The sequence below is a fragment of the Symphalangus syndactylus genome, chromosome 10, assembly GCF_028878055.3.
Source record: "Symphalangus syndactylus isolate Jambi chromosome 10, NHGRI_mSymSyn1-v2.1_pri, whole genome shotgun sequence".
NCBI lineage: Eukaryota > Metazoa > Chordata > Mammalia > Primates > Hylobatidae > Symphalangus > Symphalangus syndactylus.
The window spans coordinates 112,701,130-112,723,576 of record NC_072432.2 but is presented as its reverse complement, the minus strand read 5'-3'; the positions used below and the strand labels follow the sequence as shown (position 1 = coordinate 112,723,576).

The following is a 22,447-nucleotide window of genomic DNA, read 5'->3' as shown; positions in this document are numbered from 1 at the left end:
TGCATAAAATGTTCATTATGCTTTCAGTGTGACAATCCTTGGCTTGAATCCTTTTATGCATATTTATTCACTTTAAGATAGACTGTTTTGTGTACCATTAAAAATAACAGATTATTTTTAAGCAAAATCTGTGTCAAGCAATTCGAGTAGTGAACAATTACAAACACAGCAAACTGAACCATATACTTCATCTGGAAATCTTTAAATTCTGGAGAAATCACACATCTCTACCTAATGTTATATATAACTGAAATCGATTGTAGTTTTAAGTATATGAAAATAAACAAGAAAGAAACTGAGTTGAGAAGTCATTCATGGAAAGTATTTTCCTAGAATGTTAATAACAAACTCTAGGTTTGGCTTCTAGCTAATTATTTAATTGCTTAAATGGTGGCTGAACATTCACGTCTTAGATATTCAGAGACTTTTTAAGGTGAGGTCATGACATCTGCCTTTACTGTTATAAACGATCTCCAGGCCCAATGTTATTAGGTCTAAGCACTAATTCGAAATGAGACTTACATCACTCTCATGACCTTCTCGGAGGTTGTATGTGAGGTCATGCTGAATGTCTTCGACGAATTTGTGAGCATATTCTGGGTAAAGGTCTAGCACTTCAAAGAGTCCTTTGAGGATGATGCACTGGAGATCACAGTAGGTTAAAGCCTTTACATCTGCATTGGTCTTGATCACTTGGTCCTTAATTGATAGATTTGCTCCAATTAAATCCCCTTTCCCTAGAAAGAGAGAGAGAGATCATTTAAAAAAAAAAGCAAGCTTAGAACTGATAACCTCATTTGACTTACAGGCTTCATTTTTCAGTGAGATTACACTGAAAAGAGAAGAATGTTTACCTTGGGGCAGGGTTTTTCAACTTTGGCATACAATAGCATCATACCTGGGCTTTAGCTTTTATTTGTTTTATGGCCATTATGCTCAATTTCATAAAGAACCAACAACTAACAAATTTTAACTAACAACAACAAGCATCAAGCAAGCTATATCTTTGGAATGTTATTATGACAAATGGCCTCTACTTCCCATTCAACATTTTTTTAACTTTTAAATTTTTTACTGTACCCAGCATTGTTTAAAATTTTTATTTTTTATTGTGCCCAGCATTTGTGGAAGCAAAGTCCCTGGTATGTAGCAGGCTTCAATACAAGTCTGTTTTATCAGATTTGACAGTAAAAAAAAAAAAACATGTCAAATTGACTATGAATATCTGAGTTTTTCATAAATATGTATGTCAAATAAAAAATAGAGTTTTAAAATTATTAGATTACAACTAGGTATTATCTTCAAGTTAGTACTGGACTTAAACCTTGAAATTTAGCCTATTTTGGTAGAAGAAAAAGTAGACTAAAATCTATATTTATATACACTAGGAATAGTACATAGCCACATGGTGTGGAAGAATTTAAGTCTGATTTATTGTTGTCAATATTGCTAAACTTGGAAATTTTGTTTCTTGTATATTTCATTAGAAATCTAACTTGCTGCTCAAAACTCAAAGTTGGGTACTGATGCAGGATGTAAATATAGCCAAAATGTTTTGAATACAGCAAATTTTTAAATTTTGTATATTTGAGGAGAATTTGTCATGATGCAGTCTCTTGCACAATAAGCATTCACATTCTCTGTTAAGCAACCAGTGTCTGCAATAACTTTCGGGTCATCACACTTTCATACTTTGGGTTGCCAGGGTATGGCTATTTCAGTCACAATGACACTAGCTATAAAAGCAGCACCAACATCCTGCCAATCTTGGCATCCTAGAAAGAATTCCACTTTATTTATTCGTTCAGTGAATATTTATGGAGAACTGACCACGCGTGCTGGACCTTGTATTGAGTCCTGGCAAGCAGGTACTGGTGAATACCATGCTGGTATTCACCTCATTACCTAAAACTACCTCACTAATTTTACAGTCTTGTGGTCTTCTTACTGTCTAGATTTAGGATCTTTAGTCAAGTTTTTAAGTAACTTTGGGTCTCAGTATCCTTATTTCTAAAAGACGAGAAAGATTTCCTTGTGGGCTCCATTTTTCAGCATTATACTATTGATCTTTGCTAATCAGTTCTCTTTCACTGAAAAACATAAGGTGATGGGATGCATCTGCAAACCACCCAGGTTAGAGCTATAACTTACGTTTAGTTATACTTAGGCAGACTAATGTTCTGTGGAGAGTACATTTATTTGTGCTTTGCCATTTTCTTTTAAAACAGTGAAGAAATTGGTGGGGGAAACACTATTACCTGGACATGAAATCAAGGTGTACAAGGCAAACAAATTCTAGCCCCATAACAAATTCCTGCCCCTACCTTTTTCAGGTATCAGATTAAGAAATGTCTGCACGTATTGACTGGACAAGAAAGTTGCTAGAATAAGTTTATGGTTGGACAGCTGTTGTTGTGAGGAAGAAGAACATTAATTTTTTTTCACAACATGTGCTAAATATCTACAGGTCAAGTATAATGTCATGTACTTGCTAAGTTTATCAAAGTATTATTGATTTGAATTAGCCCTATAAGGCAATATTGCCATAGGGAAAGTAAAATAATCAATCTTTATTGAAATAATGTTAATCACAGAAAGTAAATGTTATTTATTGTCTTTGAGTTTAGTCCCAGTACCACATACCAGTGTTTAGAATAGTCACGCAGCAATTTGCACTTTTGATATATACATGGTAGAAGCAAAGATGTGAAAATGTTACCCATGTTAATCACAATTTATGGAGAAACTTGGGGCCAGGAACCAAAGATAATGAATTAGGTCTTTCAGCCATAAGTAGTTTTTTAAAAAACATAACAAGAAATATCCAATTGAATCATATTTGACTAGCGATGAAAGTTACATAGAAGCCACTAAATTTGTACTTATTGTGCTCTAGTGTCATAGATGATGCCTTCATATTCTATTCCTAAAAGTGTTGCTAGCTACCATAATTTAAAATACACCACAATTATAGAAAAAAACACTTTATATCTGTTTAGAATGCTGCATTGTATTTGCTTACATGAATATCAAACCATAAGATTCTAAAGAAAAAGTCTAGATGCCCTCTTAAAAACAGGCTGAATCATTAGGCAGGCTATAAAACGTTTAGTGGTACTAAGGAAAATCAATAAAAAATATTTTATGATTAAGGTTAAGTTTTTGAAATAAATTAAGAATAACTATTAATTCTAATTTAGAATCACAAGATGATAGGGTGACTGGCCTTTAACTTCACAAACTTGAGAAGAGGCCAGGAAGAGTGTTAAATTCTCGCCTTAAAGAAAACACACACACAGACACACACACAGACATACACACACACAAACACACACACACACACGGAGCCTTACTCTAATATTGAGTTACTCTATTATTGAGCCTCACTTTAATATTGATAAAGAAATGACCACATTAATAGTAAACTCTGAGTTGCTATTTCATGCCTTTTTATTGAGGAGAAAAACATAAGAGGATGAGACAACAACTGAGTCACAAATTTGAAAGACAAACCCTACCTTTACTCTAAGTGGTAAACAAGTCAACATGAAGCTGTGAAAAGCATATGGGTCTTTCATCATTCACTAGTGTCTATCTCGTCACATTTAATTTTGGAAATAATCATCCTGTCTTAGTCTATTCAGGTTGCCATACTGTAAACTGGGTAGCTTATAAACAAAAAAATTATTTCTCATAGTTCTGGAGGCTGGTGTCTGATAAGGGCTCATTTTATGATTCACAGATGGCACCTTTTCATTGTGTCTGCACATGGGAGAAAGGGCAAGGTAGCTCTCTTGAGCCTCTATTATAAAGACACTAATCCCATTCACGAGGGCTGTGCCCTCATCACCTATTCACCTCTTCAAGGCTCCACCCCTAATACCATCATATTGGGGATTAGGTTTTGACATACCGGTTCTGGGGGGACACAGACATTCAGGTCATAACCCACAAATAATAAAGTTGCATGATTTAAATTCAATAATGGGCATAAAACACCCAGTTCACATGAGGGATTCAATACATATTAGTTCTCTTTTTCTCTTCCAAAATATAATCTATTTTGAAGCTTAGTAGCCAGAATCCATTGATAGAAGGCCTACAATGATTATATAGAATAATGGTTTTTTAAAATTTGCATGAATTTAAAGGATACAAGTGCAGTTTTGTTACATAGATATATTGCCTAGTGGTGAAGTCTGGACTTTGAGTGTAACCATCACTTGAATGGTGTACATTGTATATTAATATATTTTCATCCCTCACCCCCCTCCCCCAGTCTTCCACTTTTCCTAGTCTCCCGTGTCTATTATTCCACACTCTATGTCCATCTGTATACTTTATTTACCTCCCAATTATAAGTGAGAAGATGTAGTATTTGACTTTCTTTTTCTGAGTTATTTTACTTAAGATAATGGCCTCCAGTTCAATCCATATTGCTGCAAAATACATGATTTCATTTTTCTTTATGGCTGAATAGTATTCCATTGCATATATGTACCACTTTTTTAATCCATTCATCCAATGATGAACACTTAGGTTGATTCCATATTGTTGATATCATAAATAGTGCTGTGATAAACATATGAGTGCAGGGTTTTTTTTAAATTAGAAAAACAGATATTGTTTAGACATGGAAGGAATGCTGAATACAGAGTCCAAAGTCTTAGGTTAGCTTTGACTTTAGAAAAATCAGAGAAAATACCTTCACCATCTGTCTCTCTGTATTGTAAAGGCTTAAATGAGACCTTGTGTGTGAACACACTTTGCAAGTAATTGTTTACAAATATAAGGTTCTTAGAAATTAAAAATAAAAAAGTACTGAATTCACCCCCTTTTATTAGCACAAACTCTAAATATTGTGTTTTACATTGGTGTTTGAAATACATCCTGAATTCACCTGCCTCTCACCATCATTACTACCACCTAGGCTGGTCTCAGACCCCATCATATCCTCCACTTCAGTTTAATTTTCATGCAGGCAAGGATTTTGGCCATTTCTTTTTTGCTGCATTATCATTGTTTAGACCAGTACTGAATTCATTCATAAGTCCTCAATAAACATTAGGTGAATAAGCAAACAAAAATTAGAGTGATTTTTTTTGAGACACTGTCTCTCTCTCTCTGCACTCAGGCTGGAGTTCAGTGGCTTTATCTTGGCTTACTGCACCCTCCACCTCTCAGACTCAAGCAATCCTCCCATCTCAGCCTCCCAGGTAGCTGGAACTACAGGCTGCTGTCACCGTGGCCAGCTAATTATTTGTATTTTTATTAGAGACAGGATCTGTCCATGTTGCCCAGGCTGGTCTTGAACTCATGGGCTCAAGCAATCCACCTGCCTCATCTCCAAAAGTGCTAGGATTACAGGCATGAGCCACCGTGCCCAGCCTAGAGTGACTTTTAAAAGAGCCCTACATAAAATTGTAAATAGGATTTTTAATACATTAACTCTGCATGCCATTTTTGTCAACTGCCTTTTATATTTCAATGGAGACCAATTATGTATTAATATTGAGAGTCAACTCTGTGGCACAAAATTTTCACAATATATCTCGTAAGTTTTCTTTAAGGAAGTAAAAAGAGCCTATAGTCACCTTGACAGTGTTTGGTTAATGACTGCTATGAGAGCTTTTTCTTGAAACATAGTCACCTCTGTTCTATTTCTAGTACAGATACAATTTAATTTTTGTGTTCTCTGAATTAATTTTCCACAAAAATAAATGCCTTCTTAAAACTGAGCAGCTATTTCACCAGAAGGCAGTATACATCATGATTAATAATTTGGCTTTAGGAATAAAAAATAACTGAGTTTATTTTCTTACTAGGTGATCTGGGCTAGTTAACTAAAGTACTGTTTATTCATGTCTAAAATGGAGATAATATTTATACTACTGGATTTGTTTGCAAGAATTAAATAATACGTTGGATATAACACTTAGGCACACTAAACTCATATGAAGAATACTCCTGAGTTCATGTCTTCATCTGTTCTTTTCCTACTCTCAATAGCAGTTTTTTCCCCATTTCATCTTCTTAATTTATGCTCCCGAGTCAAATTTCATAGAAGTTTTTCAATTCAGACCTACCAAGGATAGCCAGCACCATGCTGTCTTTAAGAACTTCCATGGAGCCCGAGCATACAAAGTAGATGGCCTGCAAAGCATCCCCTTGACGCAGCAGATATTCCCCCGGAGCACAGAAAGAGGTTTTGATGTGTAGAGACAGAGACCTGAGGCAGCCCCGGCTGGCACATTCAAAAAGGGACAACTGTAAGATCTCCTTGTTCAAGTGCATAGTGATGTCAGAACGCAGTTCATCTGGAAAGTCTTTCAAAAGCTGTCAGAGAAGATGAAGGAGGAAATCAAATTGGGGTAAGTGTAGTCTAACTGATTTACTTTGCAAGACAGCAGGGATGCTCTTCCTACTGTCTCCTGCTGTTTGGCCATCCAGCATACAGAAGAGGAAATCTAAGTATGTATAATCCTGGAGAGATTTCTCAGTGACTGTGATTTCAATTATGTGCTACTGAATAATCAGCTGATAAGAAGTCTGGAGAAATAGAACAAATTAAAAAAAGGCTCTAGCAGGAAAACATATAACTCATTGTGACTTGCTTCTCACAGAGAGTCCTAGTCAGGACAGAAGATATGGAATTTGGACCCACTGGTGATTATACGAAGAGAGGAGAAACCAATTAATCACTACTAAAATGTTGGTTACAGGTTTGGCTGGTGGGTTGATGAAATGGTTGGTTGATTTATATAATACCTTTTTTATAATGGCAGTCTGGGGCGTTTCTGGAAGTATAAAGATAACCCCTTTGATGGAATTTTTTAACTTTATTGATGTTAAGGGAAACAGAAACTTGATTAATATAATTATCCCAGATTACACTGTTAAATTATTGTAAGAATTGATTCCTTCGAAAAGAGACAATAAGAAGGAAAATAAGTCCACCTGATTGAATAAGCAGCAAGTTAATATAAAACTTTGGTCAATCCAAATTGGCATTGTGAACACACAAGCCAAAGCAAGTGAAAGAAGATGGATTGTGATTCATGAATAATTAAAAAAGTAAAGGAATAAAGAAGTTGGTATGCTTTTCACTTCTGATAACCTGCATTAGAGCATGTTGCTTTTACCTTAGAATATGTGCTTTCTGCCTGAAAACAACATGAGAAATGAACATTACCTCATTTGAATCTATTCCATTGTTGACTGACCAGGTTGTTTGAAAATATTCGAGCATCCTCTGCTTGAGTTGTTGGGGCAAGTGATGGACACGGATGAAATCTTTCAGATCCTTAGTTCTAGTGTGATAGAGGGACCATCTGGAGTACATCCTCTGTATGATTGCTGTCACGTTTCCAAACACCAAGGCGTGCATCAAGGCTAGAAAGAACAACACAGTATATAATGGAAGAGAAATGTGACGGTGGGGCCCACCACTTAAATATAAATTTACAGTTTATCCTGGATCAGAGCAGAGCGTGCTTACATGGCCATGTTGATACAGCTATTTTGGTACAAGCATTTTGGTGCAGACACTGTGTCACAGGGTACATCCTGAAGCAGTCACTTTGATTCCATATGGCTTGATCAGAGTAAAAATATCTTTAAAAATAATCATATGCAAAATGGGCCCCTTTGATTTACATTTAATCTGCTAGCTGCCATTCTATGAGAAACTTTTATTTGAACTCGATTTACATCTATATTATTTTAATAGTTATGTATAGTTTAATAGTTACAATAAAATAGTGTTCATAGTTTGATAGAAAAGCTATAAAGTTATAGTTTAATAATTACTTTTATAATAGTAACAAATGAAATAAATTTTTGAAAGAAGTCTATTTTAATTAGTTAGCCTTTGTGGGAATTTTAGTCTCACCCCCTCAAAAAGCCATCATTTAAAATTTGTTTTAGAATATTAAATATGATACATTTATATTAATGCAGATATGGAGGAAGTTGTTAAAAATGTAATTGAGGATTTCTTGAGCAGTGTGAAGCTCCAATACCCAGCCCAACCCCAGATCTGCAGTTACTTTAATTTTGAGGGAGATACCAGAAAATTTGAGACCATTCAAGAAACAAATGAATTCACAGAGAAAAAGAGGTATTCTGCTTAGAGTCGTTGTTGCCACCATGAGATGCACCATATATATATATGGGACTCTTGTTTCAATGAGGTTTGTCAGCCAGATAGTATTTAACCTCCACTTTGTTGCTAGGCCTGCCCTTTGAACCTGTCCGAAACCTACCATCAAAGTGTAATGACATGAAAAACTTTGTTCACCAGAATTTGAGGGCATATGGAGATTTAGGGTGGGTATTTCTTCTGGAGAACAGTAGAGTGAAAGCATGGACCTCATTTTCCAGGAATTACCCACTTTGGGAAGCAGCTAGGTATCGTCAAGTCAGAGAAGGCATGACAGGATTTTGCACTCACTAATCATTAGCAGAATGAAACTGAAATGGTTTCTAAACAGACGCCAGCAGATAATCCAAGAAGGCCTTGGACATACCTGGAACTGTGAACTAAGAGAGATATGAGGGTCAAGCACATTCATATTTATGGATAAGTCAACTCTAAGTAATATTCAGATTTTATCCCTGATCCTTATTCTGGGACACGATTAGGAATGAGGTGTGAAGCTTATGAGTGGGTAAAATCATCTGTTTCAGTAATTTGGGGCTTGAAAAAAGACTAAACATTTAGTAGCTTGTCTATTAGGATCTATCAAAATGCACATGTATCAAAACCTTAGTGCCCAAGGAGCTATGTTAAAAATTTCTTAACATCATAATGGATACATTAGTGCAAATATGTCAACATATTATTACTTCTATCTTTCTATTTCAGGACCTCCCCAATTCAAATCTTGTTCTCCCCCTACATTTATCAGAAATTACCAAACACTGGCATACTAATTTAACTCTAATCTCACACTGGAATTAAAATTATTTCCCAGGTAATAGAATAATGGTCACTATGTCTATAAAATCACTCCCTTCATAACAAGACCTCAGTATTTTGGAAAAGTTATTGGAATAGGGTTAAACTTAGGGTCTATATACAAGAAGAAATATAATGTTGCAGAGAGAATATGAACTTCAGAATCAGACAGATCTGGATTTGAATACTGATTTTGCTACTTCTTAATTGTGTGAACTTGGTAAGTTACGTAATTCCTTTAAACAGATTCATGTTAAATGGGCATACTCATTATGTTAAATAGCCCTTACTCATAGGGCTATTTCAAGATTTAAAGACCTATGTATTTTTAAAAAAGTACCTAGTATATGTATGAAAAACAGTATTTGCTCAATTTATGTTAATTTTCCTTATGAAAGTGAAAAATGTTATGAATTTTCAGCATGCTCAATGCAATTAAATTTGGGGAAAATGACTCAGATTTAAGGTTTTCCTGTAACCTCTTAAATAGTAAAGAGTGGCTCTTAGTAGGCATAACTTATCGATGAAATAAATTCAAAACATACTCAATAAATGCTTGATACATGCAAGAATGTATAAGTATGTATGATTCCTAAATGTTCAAAAATGAAATGTTTCCCAACAGGTCAAAAATATTACATGAAAAATATATATCATGTAACAACTAAATGTTGGATTTGTTCTTTGTAGATTCTAAATAGAGGTTCATTCTTCTGTATTGTTTTAGAAGCACAGAAGTTCTGATGCTTAAGTCTTTTATTTGGAAGATAAGAGCTCTACTTATGATAGAAACTCACCAAAGAAAATAACTGATTCTTCTCCAAGTCAAAGAAATTAAACATCGATTTCAGGCTCCCTTAATGTACTTATGGGCTAAGTGTTTGGAAGCCCTACCATCCTTAACACTATGTAATAGTCTTTTCATGGAGATTAAATCGAGTACAGAGAACAATTCTGTTTCATTTAACACTGCTTTCCTTAATTATGTGTATGATTTTAACTTTGCTTTGCTTAATTATAATGTGTAAAGCACTTAAAGTAAGAGAAGTAATATGCTCAGATTATTTAGCATCCTAGTTGTATTTTATTAGTAAAATGAATTACTGGATTAATTGTAGCATTCATAAGTTGCTGAAAAGTACTAGTCTATGTCTGAGTCACCACAATTTCAAAGTCTCATTTCAGCATAGATAACTACTTCTAATTTAAGTAGTTAAAAAAATAAAATTCTGGCCCTCATAGCCTTTCATTTTCCAAAGTTATTATGACCATTCTGTCACTGGTTATCATTTCACCCTGGCAAAGAGTGTGTGTAACTGTCAGGAAAAATCATTCCATCTGTCATGAAAGTTTGACTCAAGAACTTCTATATCCAGGTCATTTTGGAAATTATCACTTACTTTTCCTTTATTGCTAGCAAATTTGATATATATAATTCTTGAGTGTTAGACCTGCTGAGTGTGTGGGCGTCTCTTTTTTTGTGTATTGGCGTTTTGCATAAAATGCATTTTGTAAAATCTCATCTCAGTATCAGGTCCTGGAAGGAACCTCAACAATTGGCATCTAAGAAGAAAGTAAGCGGTTCTCAAATGAAAGAAGAGCTTCTATAGAACTGCCTGGCTTTTTCTTTCTCTTTCTCTTTCCCTTTCCCTTTGTCTTTTCCTTTCCCTTTTCATTTCCTTTCCCCTTTTTCTTCCCCCTTCTCTTTCTTTTCCTGAATTTTGTACAACACTTACCTCCTGGAGTATAATATCATTGCTAATCACTTTAGCCAACTATTTTGCAATGGCTTTGGAGGCTAAGTAGGGGGTGTTTTCTACTGATATAAAAGGAGGCCAGAGCTCAGCTTTTGGGTAATCTTAGCTGCCCTCCTTCTCTTTCCCACCTCCTCATTGCCCTGGAAATTTCCATTCTTGGTTATAAGTACACTGGCTTGTGGATGGCAGATGGCAGAGTGAATAGAGATGAGAAAAATTTCTTAAATAATGAATTTAAATGGCAGTGCAAAGACATCTTGAGAACAGCCTGAATTTGTGAACACAATTGCTCATCATATGGGTCCAATAAAACTATGTCAGGGTAGTGTGTGTGTATTCAGTGGGGAGACCCGAGGGAAGCCTTGATTACTTTGTGATAATAATGCTTCATTGAAACTGAATATGTTCTCCGTGATGAACGATCTTTACTAGGAAGCTTTATCCAACCTCCAAGGCTGTGCTGATGACTCTCTCAACTGGGGCAAACTCATTAGGTGACTATAAGCAGTCACTGCTTAGTATGATAGAATTTTTAAAGACATAAGAAAATCTTTTCTGTATATTTTGTCTGGTTGTGAAAAATATGAAGTTATATATACATATTTCAAAAAATAGTTATATATGTATGGAAATTCTGGAAAACTATCTTTTCATAATGAGACTATGTGTAATTTTATTTTTCTGTTTGTTTTCCAGTCTTTTCTAAATGTGCATTATAATAGAAAAAAATAGAAATAAAAAAGAAAGGACATCATCTGCTTAAGTACCTATTTCCATTATTAAACTCTGAACTCCTTGAAAGAAAGTATCATATCTTAGTCATCTTTGTTTTCCCTGCATCTAGCATAATTTAAGTATGCCATAATTTAAGTATGCCATAAATATTTATGGAACTGAAATGTGCCTCTGGTAGTTTGATACTTTCTTTAAAAAGTTTTATAATTGTAAGCAAATGGTTTAGAAAATCTATGATAAACAGTTCAGCCCCAAACCCATCCCTTCATCCCCATCTCACTTGCTAAAGTCAACTTTTAAAATGATTTTTTTGGGTATTTTTGCAGTTATCACCAAAATTTTGGACAATATAATTGTACTCCATTGCTTGACTCATTATTGCTAAGATAAACCTAAAAACAATCTGATATGAAAGGCAAGAACTTGGCTCACTATTACCCAGCTTCTTAACCCACGCTTGATAAATTATTTTTAGCTCGTCTATTAAAATTTTACAAGGTAAAATTAAAATCAAAGATACATATAGAACAAGTTACACATTTGCTAAATGTAAAGCTCACTGAGATTTTTCAAAGTAAACGTAGCTATAGAATCACTACCTCCCACCACCCCAGATAAATAAGCCAAATATTAGTATCCTGGAGGCTTTCCTGTGTCCCCTTCAAAATCACTAACCAATCCCTTCACCAAAGGTAACCACAGTTACCAATTATATTACAATTAATAAGCTTTGCCTATCTATGAACTTTCTCTAAACAAAATCATACAGTATGTACTTTTTTTCTGTCTGGCTTCTCTGCTGAGCATTGAGTTTATAAGATTTATCCATAAGGTTCCATGACATAGTAGTTCATTTACTTTTATCAGTGTATAATGCTCTCTTGAATAGGTATTTCACAATTTGCTTATTTATTCTCCTATTAATGGACGTTCCCAGTTTGAGATTCTTACAAAAATGCTTTTATAGACATCTGTGTATATACCCGGAAGTATATATGTATGCATTTCCATTGGTTATATATTCAGAAGTGGAATTGTTGAATCACAGAGTAGAGGTATATTCAGATATGGTAGATGTTGACAAAGTTGTATCAACTGACATGCCCATCAACAGTATAGGTGAGGAGGTCAAGGTGTTTCATTATCCTCTCAAACACTTAAGGTTGCAGTGTTTTTAAACATCATTTTGGTGAACAAAAATGGTATTTAATTTTGGTTTTAATTTGCATGTTCCTGATTAATGATGTTAAGCACCTTTTTATATGTTTGTCATCTACTCAGGTATTGGAAATCTACTTTTGAAGTGTTTTTTTTTTTCAAGCTTTTGCCCATTTCAGGGAGTTGATTGATTTTTTCTTACTGATTTAACAGTTCTTTATATATAGTAGATGAGAGTCCTTTGTCAGATAAACATTTGAAAATATCTTCTCCTATCCTGTAGCTTCTCTCTTCACATTTATAATAAGGTCTTTTGATAAAAAAGAAGTTCTGCAGTTCAATTTATCATTCTTTTCCTTTATGGCTAGGGCTTTTTGTGTCATGATTAGGAAACCTTTGCCAAATCAGAGGTCATAAAAATATTCTCCTATATTACCTTTTAGAAGTTTTATTGTTTTCTCTCTTAAATTTAGATCAAAATCCACCTGGAATTAATTTTTATGTACAGTTTTAAGAGGGACCAAGGTTGTCTTCCAACAGGTAGATATACATTTGACCCAACAACATTTACTGAAAGTAGCATCCATATCACAAATGAAGTGACAACATATGTGTGAGTCTGTTTCTCCTCTCTTCTCTTTCATTGGCCTACTGGTCTGTTATTGAACAAACACCATACACTCTTAATTACTGTAACTTTGAAATACATTTTGATATCTGTAGCACAAATCTTCCAATTTTGTTCTTTTTCATGATAGCTTTGACTGGTTTTAGCTCTTTTCCACTGATTTTTAGAAACAACTTGTCAATTTTCAAACACACCCACACACAAACACACATCTACTGGAATTTTTATTGGGATTGCACTGAATCTTTAGATTACTTTGAATACAACTGATATTTTCACAATGTTGAGTCCATTGTTAGCAACCATCACCACTGTATATCCTTCCATTATTTTCTCACTAATGTTTTGTAATTTTTTGTATAGAAGTCTTACAAATTTTTGGTTATAATTATTCATACATATGCAATTATTTGTAATCATTTTTTATATTTTATTTCTAATTTGTCACTAGTATATAGAAATGCAGTTGATTGTTTGCATATTGATCTTGTGTCCATAAACTTTACTGAATTTGCTCATTAATTCTAATATTCGTCTGAAGCTATTAGGATTACTTATTTGTTTTGGGTGTTCTCAAAGTTCACATAGTTTTGTCTATGTATAATTTTTAGAAATTATTTTTGCTTTAAATCGCTCTGATTTATAGTTTTAAATATTCCTCCCATATATTAGTGGTTTGTACACTCTATAATTACAGATGCTTATATGGAAGTTTATATGGCATCTTAAATGAAAACTTTATATATATACATATATATAAAGTTTACGTTTATATACATATACACACACGTGTGTGTATATATATATATATATGTGTGTGTATATATTTGTATATATATATATAAAATAAAACCTGTATAACTCCTGTGGAAATTCTGGTGGGTTCCCAGAGGACTCCCAGGTGGATCCATTCAGCATTTTTTCACCCGTTTCTTCTCACTGAACAATATTATCTCTGTCCTTGATAATTATCTGGAGTTTTGCCAGTCCCCTTTCTCATTTAATATTGCTACTGCCTATTTTTCTAGTATATTGCATCCTTGCCATCAGCAATTTCATCAGCCTTGTGTGGGGGGCTCCTAGTGAGATACCCTAGACTTAAGTCTATGGTAACACAAATTTTAGATTTTTCTTTTTAAAAATAAATTGTTTATATTTATAAAAATTAAGTAAATGAAATAAATTTATAGTACATAATAAAATGAATATTCTAGAAGAAGTTTGCCAGGTCTTAGTGAGTCCTTGATTTAAACTCACTAAATCTCTTCTGCCTTATGTCTAAATTGGGGTATTAATAATCTCTATCTCACAGTATTATGAGAATTAAATGAACAAAGTGCTCAATAGTGTGAGCTCTTATGATTAGTTCTCAACATTTTACAATTAATTAGTTAATTAGGAAATATTAAAATGCAGGCATCATTTTTCCTAGCCAGGGTAATTTTCACAATAATATAAAATTATTTCCCCACAAACACAAAAATGAAAAGCTTTAACTAATAAATTCAAGCCACTTAGTGGCTTTGAATTTGAAAGTCAAGCCGCATTTGACTTTCAAATGAATAGTTTCCTAAGTGCTGCTCGGGTCACCTAAAATTTTTTTTTTTATTATTATTATACTTTAGGTTTTAGGGTACATGTGTCACAATGTGCAGGTTTGTTACACATGTATCCATGTGCCATGTTGATTTCCTGCACCCATTAACTCGTCACTTAGCATTAGGTATATCTCCTAATGCTGTCCCTCCCCCCTCCCCCTCCCCGCAACAGTCCCCAGAGTGTGATGTTCCCCTTCCTGTGTCCATGAGTTCTCATTGTTCAGTTCCCACCTATGAGTGAGAACATGCAGTGTTTGGTTTTTTGTCCTTGCGATAGTTTACTGAGAATGATGGTCCCAGCCTCTTCCATGTCCCTACAAAGGACATGAACTCATCATTTTTTATGGCTGCATAGTATTCCATGGTGTATATGTGCCACATTTTCTTAATACAGTCTATCGTTGTTGGACATTTGGGTTGGTTCCAAGTCTTTGCTATTGTGAATAGTGCCGCAATAAACATATGTGTGCATGTGTCTTTATAGCAGCATGATTTATAGTCCTTTGGGTATATACCCAGTAATGGAATGTCTGGGTCAAATGGTATTTCTAGTTCTAGATCTCTGAGGAATCGCCACACTGACTTCCACAATGGTTGAACTAGTTTACAGTCCCACCAACAGTGTAAAAGTGTTCCTATTTCTCCACATCCTCTCCAGCACCTGTTGTTTCCTGATTTTTTAATGATGGCCATTCTAACTGGTGTGAGATGGTATCTCACTGTGGTTTTGATTTGCATTTCTCTGATGGCCAGTGATGAGGAGCATTTCTTCATGTGTTTTTTGGCTGCATAAATGTCTTCTTTTGAGAAGTGTCTGTTCATGTCCTTTGCCCACTTTTTGATGGGGTTGTTTTTTTCTTGTAAATTTGTTTGAGTTCATTGTAGATTCTGGATATTAGCCCTTTGTCAGATGAGTAGGTTGCAAAAATTTTCTCCCATTCTGTAGGTTGCCTGTTCACTCTGATGGTAGTTTCTTTTGCTGTGCAGAAGCTCTTTAGTTTAATTAGATCCCATTTGTCAATTTTGGCTTTTGTTGCCATTGCTTTTGGTGTTTTAGACATGAAGTCCTTGCCCATGCCTATGTCCTGAATGGTATTGCCTAGGTTTTCTTGTAGGATTTTAATGGTTTTAGGTCTAACATTTAAGTCTTTAATCCATCTTGAATTAATTTTTGTATAAGGTGTAAGGAAGGGATCCAGTTTCAGCTTTCTACATATGGCTAGCCAGTTTTCCCAGCACCATTTATTAAATAGGGAATCTTTTCCCCATTTCTTGTTTTTGTCAGGTTTGTCAAAGATCAGATAGTTGTAGATATGCGGCATCATTTCTGAGGGCTCTGTTCTGTTCCATTGATCTATGTCTCTGTTGTGGTACCAGTACCATGCTGTTTTGGTTACTGTAGCCTTGTAGTATAGTTTGAAGTCAGGTAGCATGATGCCTCCAGCTTTGTTCTTTTGGCTTAGGATTGACTTGGCGACGCGGGCTCTTTTTTGGTTCCATATGAAGTTTAAAGTATTTTTTTTCAATTCTGTGAAGAAAGTCATTGGTAGCTTGATGGGGATGGGTCACCTAAATTTTTTAATGCCACTTACCAATGAGCACTGATTTTGCACCAGGACATTTGTTCAATAAACATTCAACAAACAAGAAACAAAGTGACATTATCAGATTATTTCCCATATCTTTTGGCCTTGTGATCAGTGTCACACCTATCTACAGAGAACAGCAGGGAATAGTTTTTGTGCATTAACAATTTTTGATTCAGTAGTATTCACAATACAGTAAGTGGATCAATAGAGAATAAGCTCAATTACCTTATGGATTTTTTGAAATGTCAAATTAGTAGAATTAGGCTGTGAGCATTTCCCAAAATTATCATCAGGAGTAGAAGAAACATGGGCAAATATTAAATAAGTATAGACTGTGTTTATCTGCAAAATGCTTGTGATTTTGCTTGGTTGAAATATAGGATATCACAGAGAATGGAAATTATAAAAGTCATAATACTGGATATGAAACAGTCACCACAGGGCCTGGCACATTGTAGCTCTTCAGAAAATGAGAATTCCTGTTCTCTGCTCCCTAGGCTATCACTGCTCTACATCAGCCAAGAGCTTGTTACAGTTGCTGCAGCCCCAGCATGCTACTTCAACAACTGTGCCATGGCACTGTCTTTCCAAGAAGCTCTCACTGCTTCTGAACTTCCTAACTGATGTGGCACTTAGCATCTACTGCCTAGTATCATTAAAACTCTTTCCACATGTTTAAGCCTATCTCCTCCAAACTGGATCATAAGCTCTTTGAGGGAAGGTTTGTTTTTATACTTCTTTGATTTTACTGTATGCTGCATGATCAATTGCTTAAGACCCACACACTCATATCACATCTCTCATGCAAGGAAGCCTGTAGGAGCCATCTCCTATTATAAGGTTCAAAACTCAAAGTGATATCTTGAATTAAGGTCATTAAGAGGACATGCTAAAACAGGCTCTGAGGGGAATATTGTGGGGCCGAAAATATTAACAGAACTTTAGCCTAAAAGAATGCTTACTTGATCAAGGTAGACTTCAACATCTCTTAATACTCCATCATAGCAGTCTCATAGTTCAGTAAAGTTTCCCTTTACATATTTCAGGAGAGAAGTAAGTATTCACCTGGGTTCAAACCTTGCATCTTTACTAACTGGTTGTGTGGCATTGGGAAAGTTACTTTAATTCTCCATACTTTAGATTTGTCATCTAAAAATGTGGATAATATCAATCTGCATCAGTTGGAAGGTTTAGAAGAAAGAAATTATACTAAATATTTCAACAGCAGTAATTCAGTATAGAGAATTGCTTTTCCTGGGGTTGGAAGGCTGAATAAATAAAAAGGGAGCATAGAGGTAACATGGACATAGCAAATGTAGAAGGCTCAACCCTTACGGCTGGATACACAAAGGGAAGAAGTGCAGTTATCAAAACATAGAAACACAGAGCAGGAGCTGTGAGGAGTGTCAGGGAGCCAGGGTTCTCTTTGGACAAGATAGTGCCTCTGACTGATGCAAGATTGTCTGAGGAGGTCCAATGAGTTTGGTTCTGAGAATGAAGGCTGAAACCACCTGCTGCTGCTGAGGTGCCTGCCTCCACTGAGGGAACAGCATGTGCACCAGAGCAGGCAATCCCTCCTCCCCTCCTCCTGCCTGCCAGTCTTTCCTTGGTTCCTCCTATAAGAGAAAGCAGCTGAGGTCAGCTGGCAAAGAAGAATGAGTTTTGCAGAGTACAAACCCTGGCATTACAAAGCAAAATAAATAAAGGTGGGTTTGGAGTCCAGAGAAAATAGTATAATAAATTGTCTATTTGTTATATGAAATAATAATAGTGCCAACCCCATAGATTTGCTTTAAAAATTATGGTATTGGGTTAGAACACTTAGAACAGAGAATGGAACATAAAAACAACTAATAAATGTTCACTATTTATTACTGTATTGGTGTTGGCATATAATAGACATTCAATAAGTATTTGGTTATACACTTGATATGGTTTGGCTGTGTCTCCAACCAAAATGTCATCTTGAATTGTAGCTCTCATAATCCCCACGTGTTGTGGGGAGGGACCCAGTGGGAGGTAATTGAATCATGGTGGCAGGTTTTTCCAGTGCTGTTCTCCTGACAGTAAATAAGTCTCACAAGATCTGATGGTTTTTTTTTTTTTTTTGGAGATGGAGTCTCGCTCTGTTGCCCAGGCTGGAGTGCAGTGGTGCGATCTCAGCTCACTGCAAGCTCCGCCTCCGGGGTTCAGCCATTCTCCTGCCTCAGCCTCTCCCAGTAGCTGGGACTACAGGCGCCTGCCACCATGCCCGGCTAATTTTTTATATTTTTAGTAGAGATGGGGTTTCACTGTGGTCTCGATCTCCTGACCTCGTGATCCACCCGCCTTGGCCTCCCAAAGTGCTGGGATTACAAGTGTGAGCCACCGCGCCCAGCTAGATCTGATGGTTTTACAATGGGCAGTTCCCCTGCATGTGCTCTCTTGCCTGCCGCCATGTAAAATGTGCTTGTGCTCCTCCATCGTCTTCCACCACGATTGTGAGGCCTCCCCAGCCATGTGGAACCGTGAATCCATTAAACCTCCTTTTCTTTATAAATTGCCCAGTCTTGGGTATGTCTTCATTAGCAGCGCGAGAATTAACTAATACAACATTTGAATACATAAATGGTTGAATCAAGCCTGTTATTTTCCTTCCTTTCTATTGTGCCTCTATCTAGCTTGTTCTCTTCTTCCTGCCTAAAAAAATTACATGCAATAATTCATGTTATCAAAATTTTTTTTAAAAAATTTTGTAAAATGCTATATAGTGAAAAGTCTTCCTTTGAATCTGCTGACTCTTATTAAAATTTATTTATGTATTAACAAGCAATATACATATGTTGGTTCTCCTTAGCCTGCTTTCTACTGTTAGAGTTTTCTCTACTCTTTTTAAGTTTGTTTCTTTCTGTCTTTGTCACTCACTCTTTTTCTTTCTTTTACCTGCCTGCCTGCCTGCCTTCCATCCTTTATCTCTCTCCCTCTCCTCTCTCTGTCTCTTTTTGTTTTTTCTATCCACTTTTTCTTCCTTCCCTTCAGTTCCTTTTGCTTTCCTTCTTTTTGTCCTTTATGACTCATTATATTCTTTGCAATATCTATTCCCTTTTTTTCCCTTCAATTTTATCTTTGTGCCTAATGGCTTTGCTTTTTTCTTTTACGTCTTTGCTTAGCTATTTTAGCTTATCTTTAACCTCTGTTGTTATATCTTTTCTAAGATACTTTTTGTTTGTGGTCTTCTTTAATAACAGCAATAACTTTATTAATATATTTTGAATTATTGTCTGTTGTTAGCATGATCTCTGCAAATATGAACGATCCGTGTGATTCTTTGTGAGTTGAGCCTTCTCTACTTCACCAAACTTGCTCACTTGGTGCTCTTACTTCCAATAAAGGAGGGTGATAGCTTTTGCACTTTGGATCATGAACCTCAAACTTAGGAAGCATATTTTTGTTGATGCTTTCTAAGATTTGACATGCTAAACCCTTTGTCAAGTCTTCCCATCTCTCCTCACGTTTGCCATCTATGAGTCTCAGTTTTTGCAGACTTTATGTATATTTATGAATCATAGCTGTCTCTTAGTTAAACAGAATATTGAACTTACTGGCTTTAAAAAATATTCTTAATGCTTTAAATGTGATTTCTTTGAAGAGAAATATAAAATGTACACTATTTCATTATGTTCATATAAGAAATATTTGTTCGTGTTTTTGATTGTCATAAAATTCTCTAGAGAGCATCTTGGGCAAATTTCCTAATTTTTTAATGTTTTGAGCTTTCCAAAGTAAGTGTATTTGGGGCTTTCATTCCAGGAGTGGGGATAGATGTTTGCTGAATCAACCACCCTCTTTCATTGAGTCTTATAAAATGAGTTGCCTAGGGAGAGAAGTGCGAAGACTGAAAATACAATTCACATCTAAATGAAATTTGTTTTGTTATTAGGAGAAGTACTGCTGGATCTTATTAATATCCTTGCTTTATAGAAAGCAATGTTTATTTATGGTCATATAACATTACATCAGAGATAGAAAGAACCACAGTTGCATCTTACCTGATACCTCATTTGAAAGATGAAGAAACTGAGGGAAGAGTCTGAAACAGACTTGATCCATAGTTTCAAGGCCACAATGTGGACCAGAAAGAGGGCATATGTAAAAGTAAGTTGGAGGATCTAGGAAAATTCAGGTTCTAAGCCACTGTCCAGAGTACATATCCTAGTGGGCAGGGCAAATGTGTATTATAAATTTGCCTACATAGCCACCTCTTACTTCATCTTACCTTTGCAGGCTAAAACAGTAAGCTGGATGAGGTAATGATTCTACATAAGAGGAGCCCCACGTATTAATCTTGCTCCATTCTTCTTAAATGCATGCTCTTGTGTGTTAATCTCTCAAGTCTCTTTTTATATGGAACCACAGAGACAACTACAGCTTTGCATCTAGACTATCTAATTAGTGCTTTTAGAATCTTCCAATGTTAATCAGTTTATCTGTATTGTATTTAAGGACAGAACAAACAGGCAGTGACAGGCAGGCATAGTTCCTCTTCTTGGTATAAAATAAGATGCTCTCTTACCACCAATCAGCATGGTGCAGATGGAGAAGATCTTTTCTGCATCTGTATTAGCAGAGACGTTCCCAAAACCCACGCTGGTGAGGCTGCTCAATGTGAAGTACAGAGCGGCAATATAGGCACTTCGGATCGACGGGCCCCCCAAGGTATTGTTGCCATAGTATGGAGATTCCAGTCTCTTTCCCAACTCATGAAGCCAACCTGCAAAGGAGGAAATAAAGCAAATGAGAGAACAAAAAGTAAAGTCTCAGTATTAACACATGGGAGTAATGATAAATGAACATTTGGGGAGGTAATTATTTGCTCAGAGGAAGAAGAAGATAAAAAGGAAATTAAAGGCAAGCTATTAGATTTCATTCTTTAAAAGTGAAAATATAATTTTACTCATGCTGTTCTCTATAATACACACAGCATATAAATATGAATTCCAGAGTGGATTGATGGTCAAAGCTAAACAAGTTACTCTAATGCAAGAAACAAACTGCAGGGATGGCTACTCTTAGAAACAGTGTTGTTTATTTCACTTGCCCTGTTAAGCTCATCTCATTTGGAATTATAAGAAGAAACAAAGAAATTGAGTAAATATTTCAAAACCCAATGTGATGATAAGTTACAACAGCCATGAGTCTAGATGTCAGAGGTGAGACGTCTAGAAGTCTAGGTGAGATAGACTTTATTTCCATTCTGTAAAACTCTTCCCCTTTGTATTCACTTGGGCAGGTATCCAGTTGTCTTACAAATCTCAGTTCATGTTACTTTACTCAGGAAGCCTTCTCTGCAGTCCCATTTTGAAATTAAGGTTGGAAAGGGGAAAACTTGCACAAGTAATGAATACCTGTAAACTGTTAGAATTGAAAGCCCCTCTACAAACTGTTTTATGATACTATGTATATATGTGTCAAAATTTATCAAATTAAATGCTTTATAAATATGTATAGTTAATTGTATATTAATTATGCTGTCAGAAAGCTGTAAACAACCTATATTAATAAACATGAGAAGATAGCAAGTATAAACTTAATAATATTATCTAGAATTTAAACACAACACAAAAATCACTTTAAAATTCTTTATTGAAAATATTTGTCCCTTAAGATTTTATATTTTATAATTCTCTCTTTCTCTCTCTGTGTGTGTGTTGCAACAAGCAATAACAATGCAGCTCAACTCATAAGATCCATAAGGCTTTTTGTAATGGATACTAACTACTACTTTCTAATAAACACTTCATTGAATGACTGCTCAAGAAGAGATGAAAAACCATTACACTCTTAAGCAGTAATAATATTATCATTATCCACTAAGTTTATATATGATAAAACTGTGCTAGGTAATTAAAATGCAAATTTGAAGCAGCTGGGAATTCCTTGAGACCAAGGAGAAGTGCTTAAGGGCATGTACTATACCTTATTCCTTCTGTGTTGCTACAGAGTATTTTTCAACCTTTAGCTTGCATCAGAAACACCTAGAGGGC

At 35.4% G+C, this 22,447-nt stretch overlaps 1 protein-coding gene across 1 annotated transcript in view; it reads right to left on the bottom strand.

Moving 5' to 3' along the window:
- The window catches only part of KCNH8 (potassium voltage-gated channel subfamily H member 8), a 373,450-nt gene that overhangs the window by 74,925 nt on the left and 276,078 nt on the right, over positions 1-22,447 (bottom strand). Inside the window, exons 8-11 of the mRNA XM_055295551.2 lie at positions 20,977-21,174; positions 7,193-7,392; positions 6,087-6,336; positions 523-737 (exon numbers count right to left, since the gene is read on the bottom strand). Of these exons, the coding sequence (XP_055151526.1) occupies positions 523-737; positions 6,087-6,336; positions 7,193-7,392; positions 20,977-21,174 (863 nt within the window). The remainder of the gene's footprint in view (positions 1-522; positions 738-6,086; positions 6,337-7,192; positions 7,393-20,976; positions 21,175-22,447) is intronic.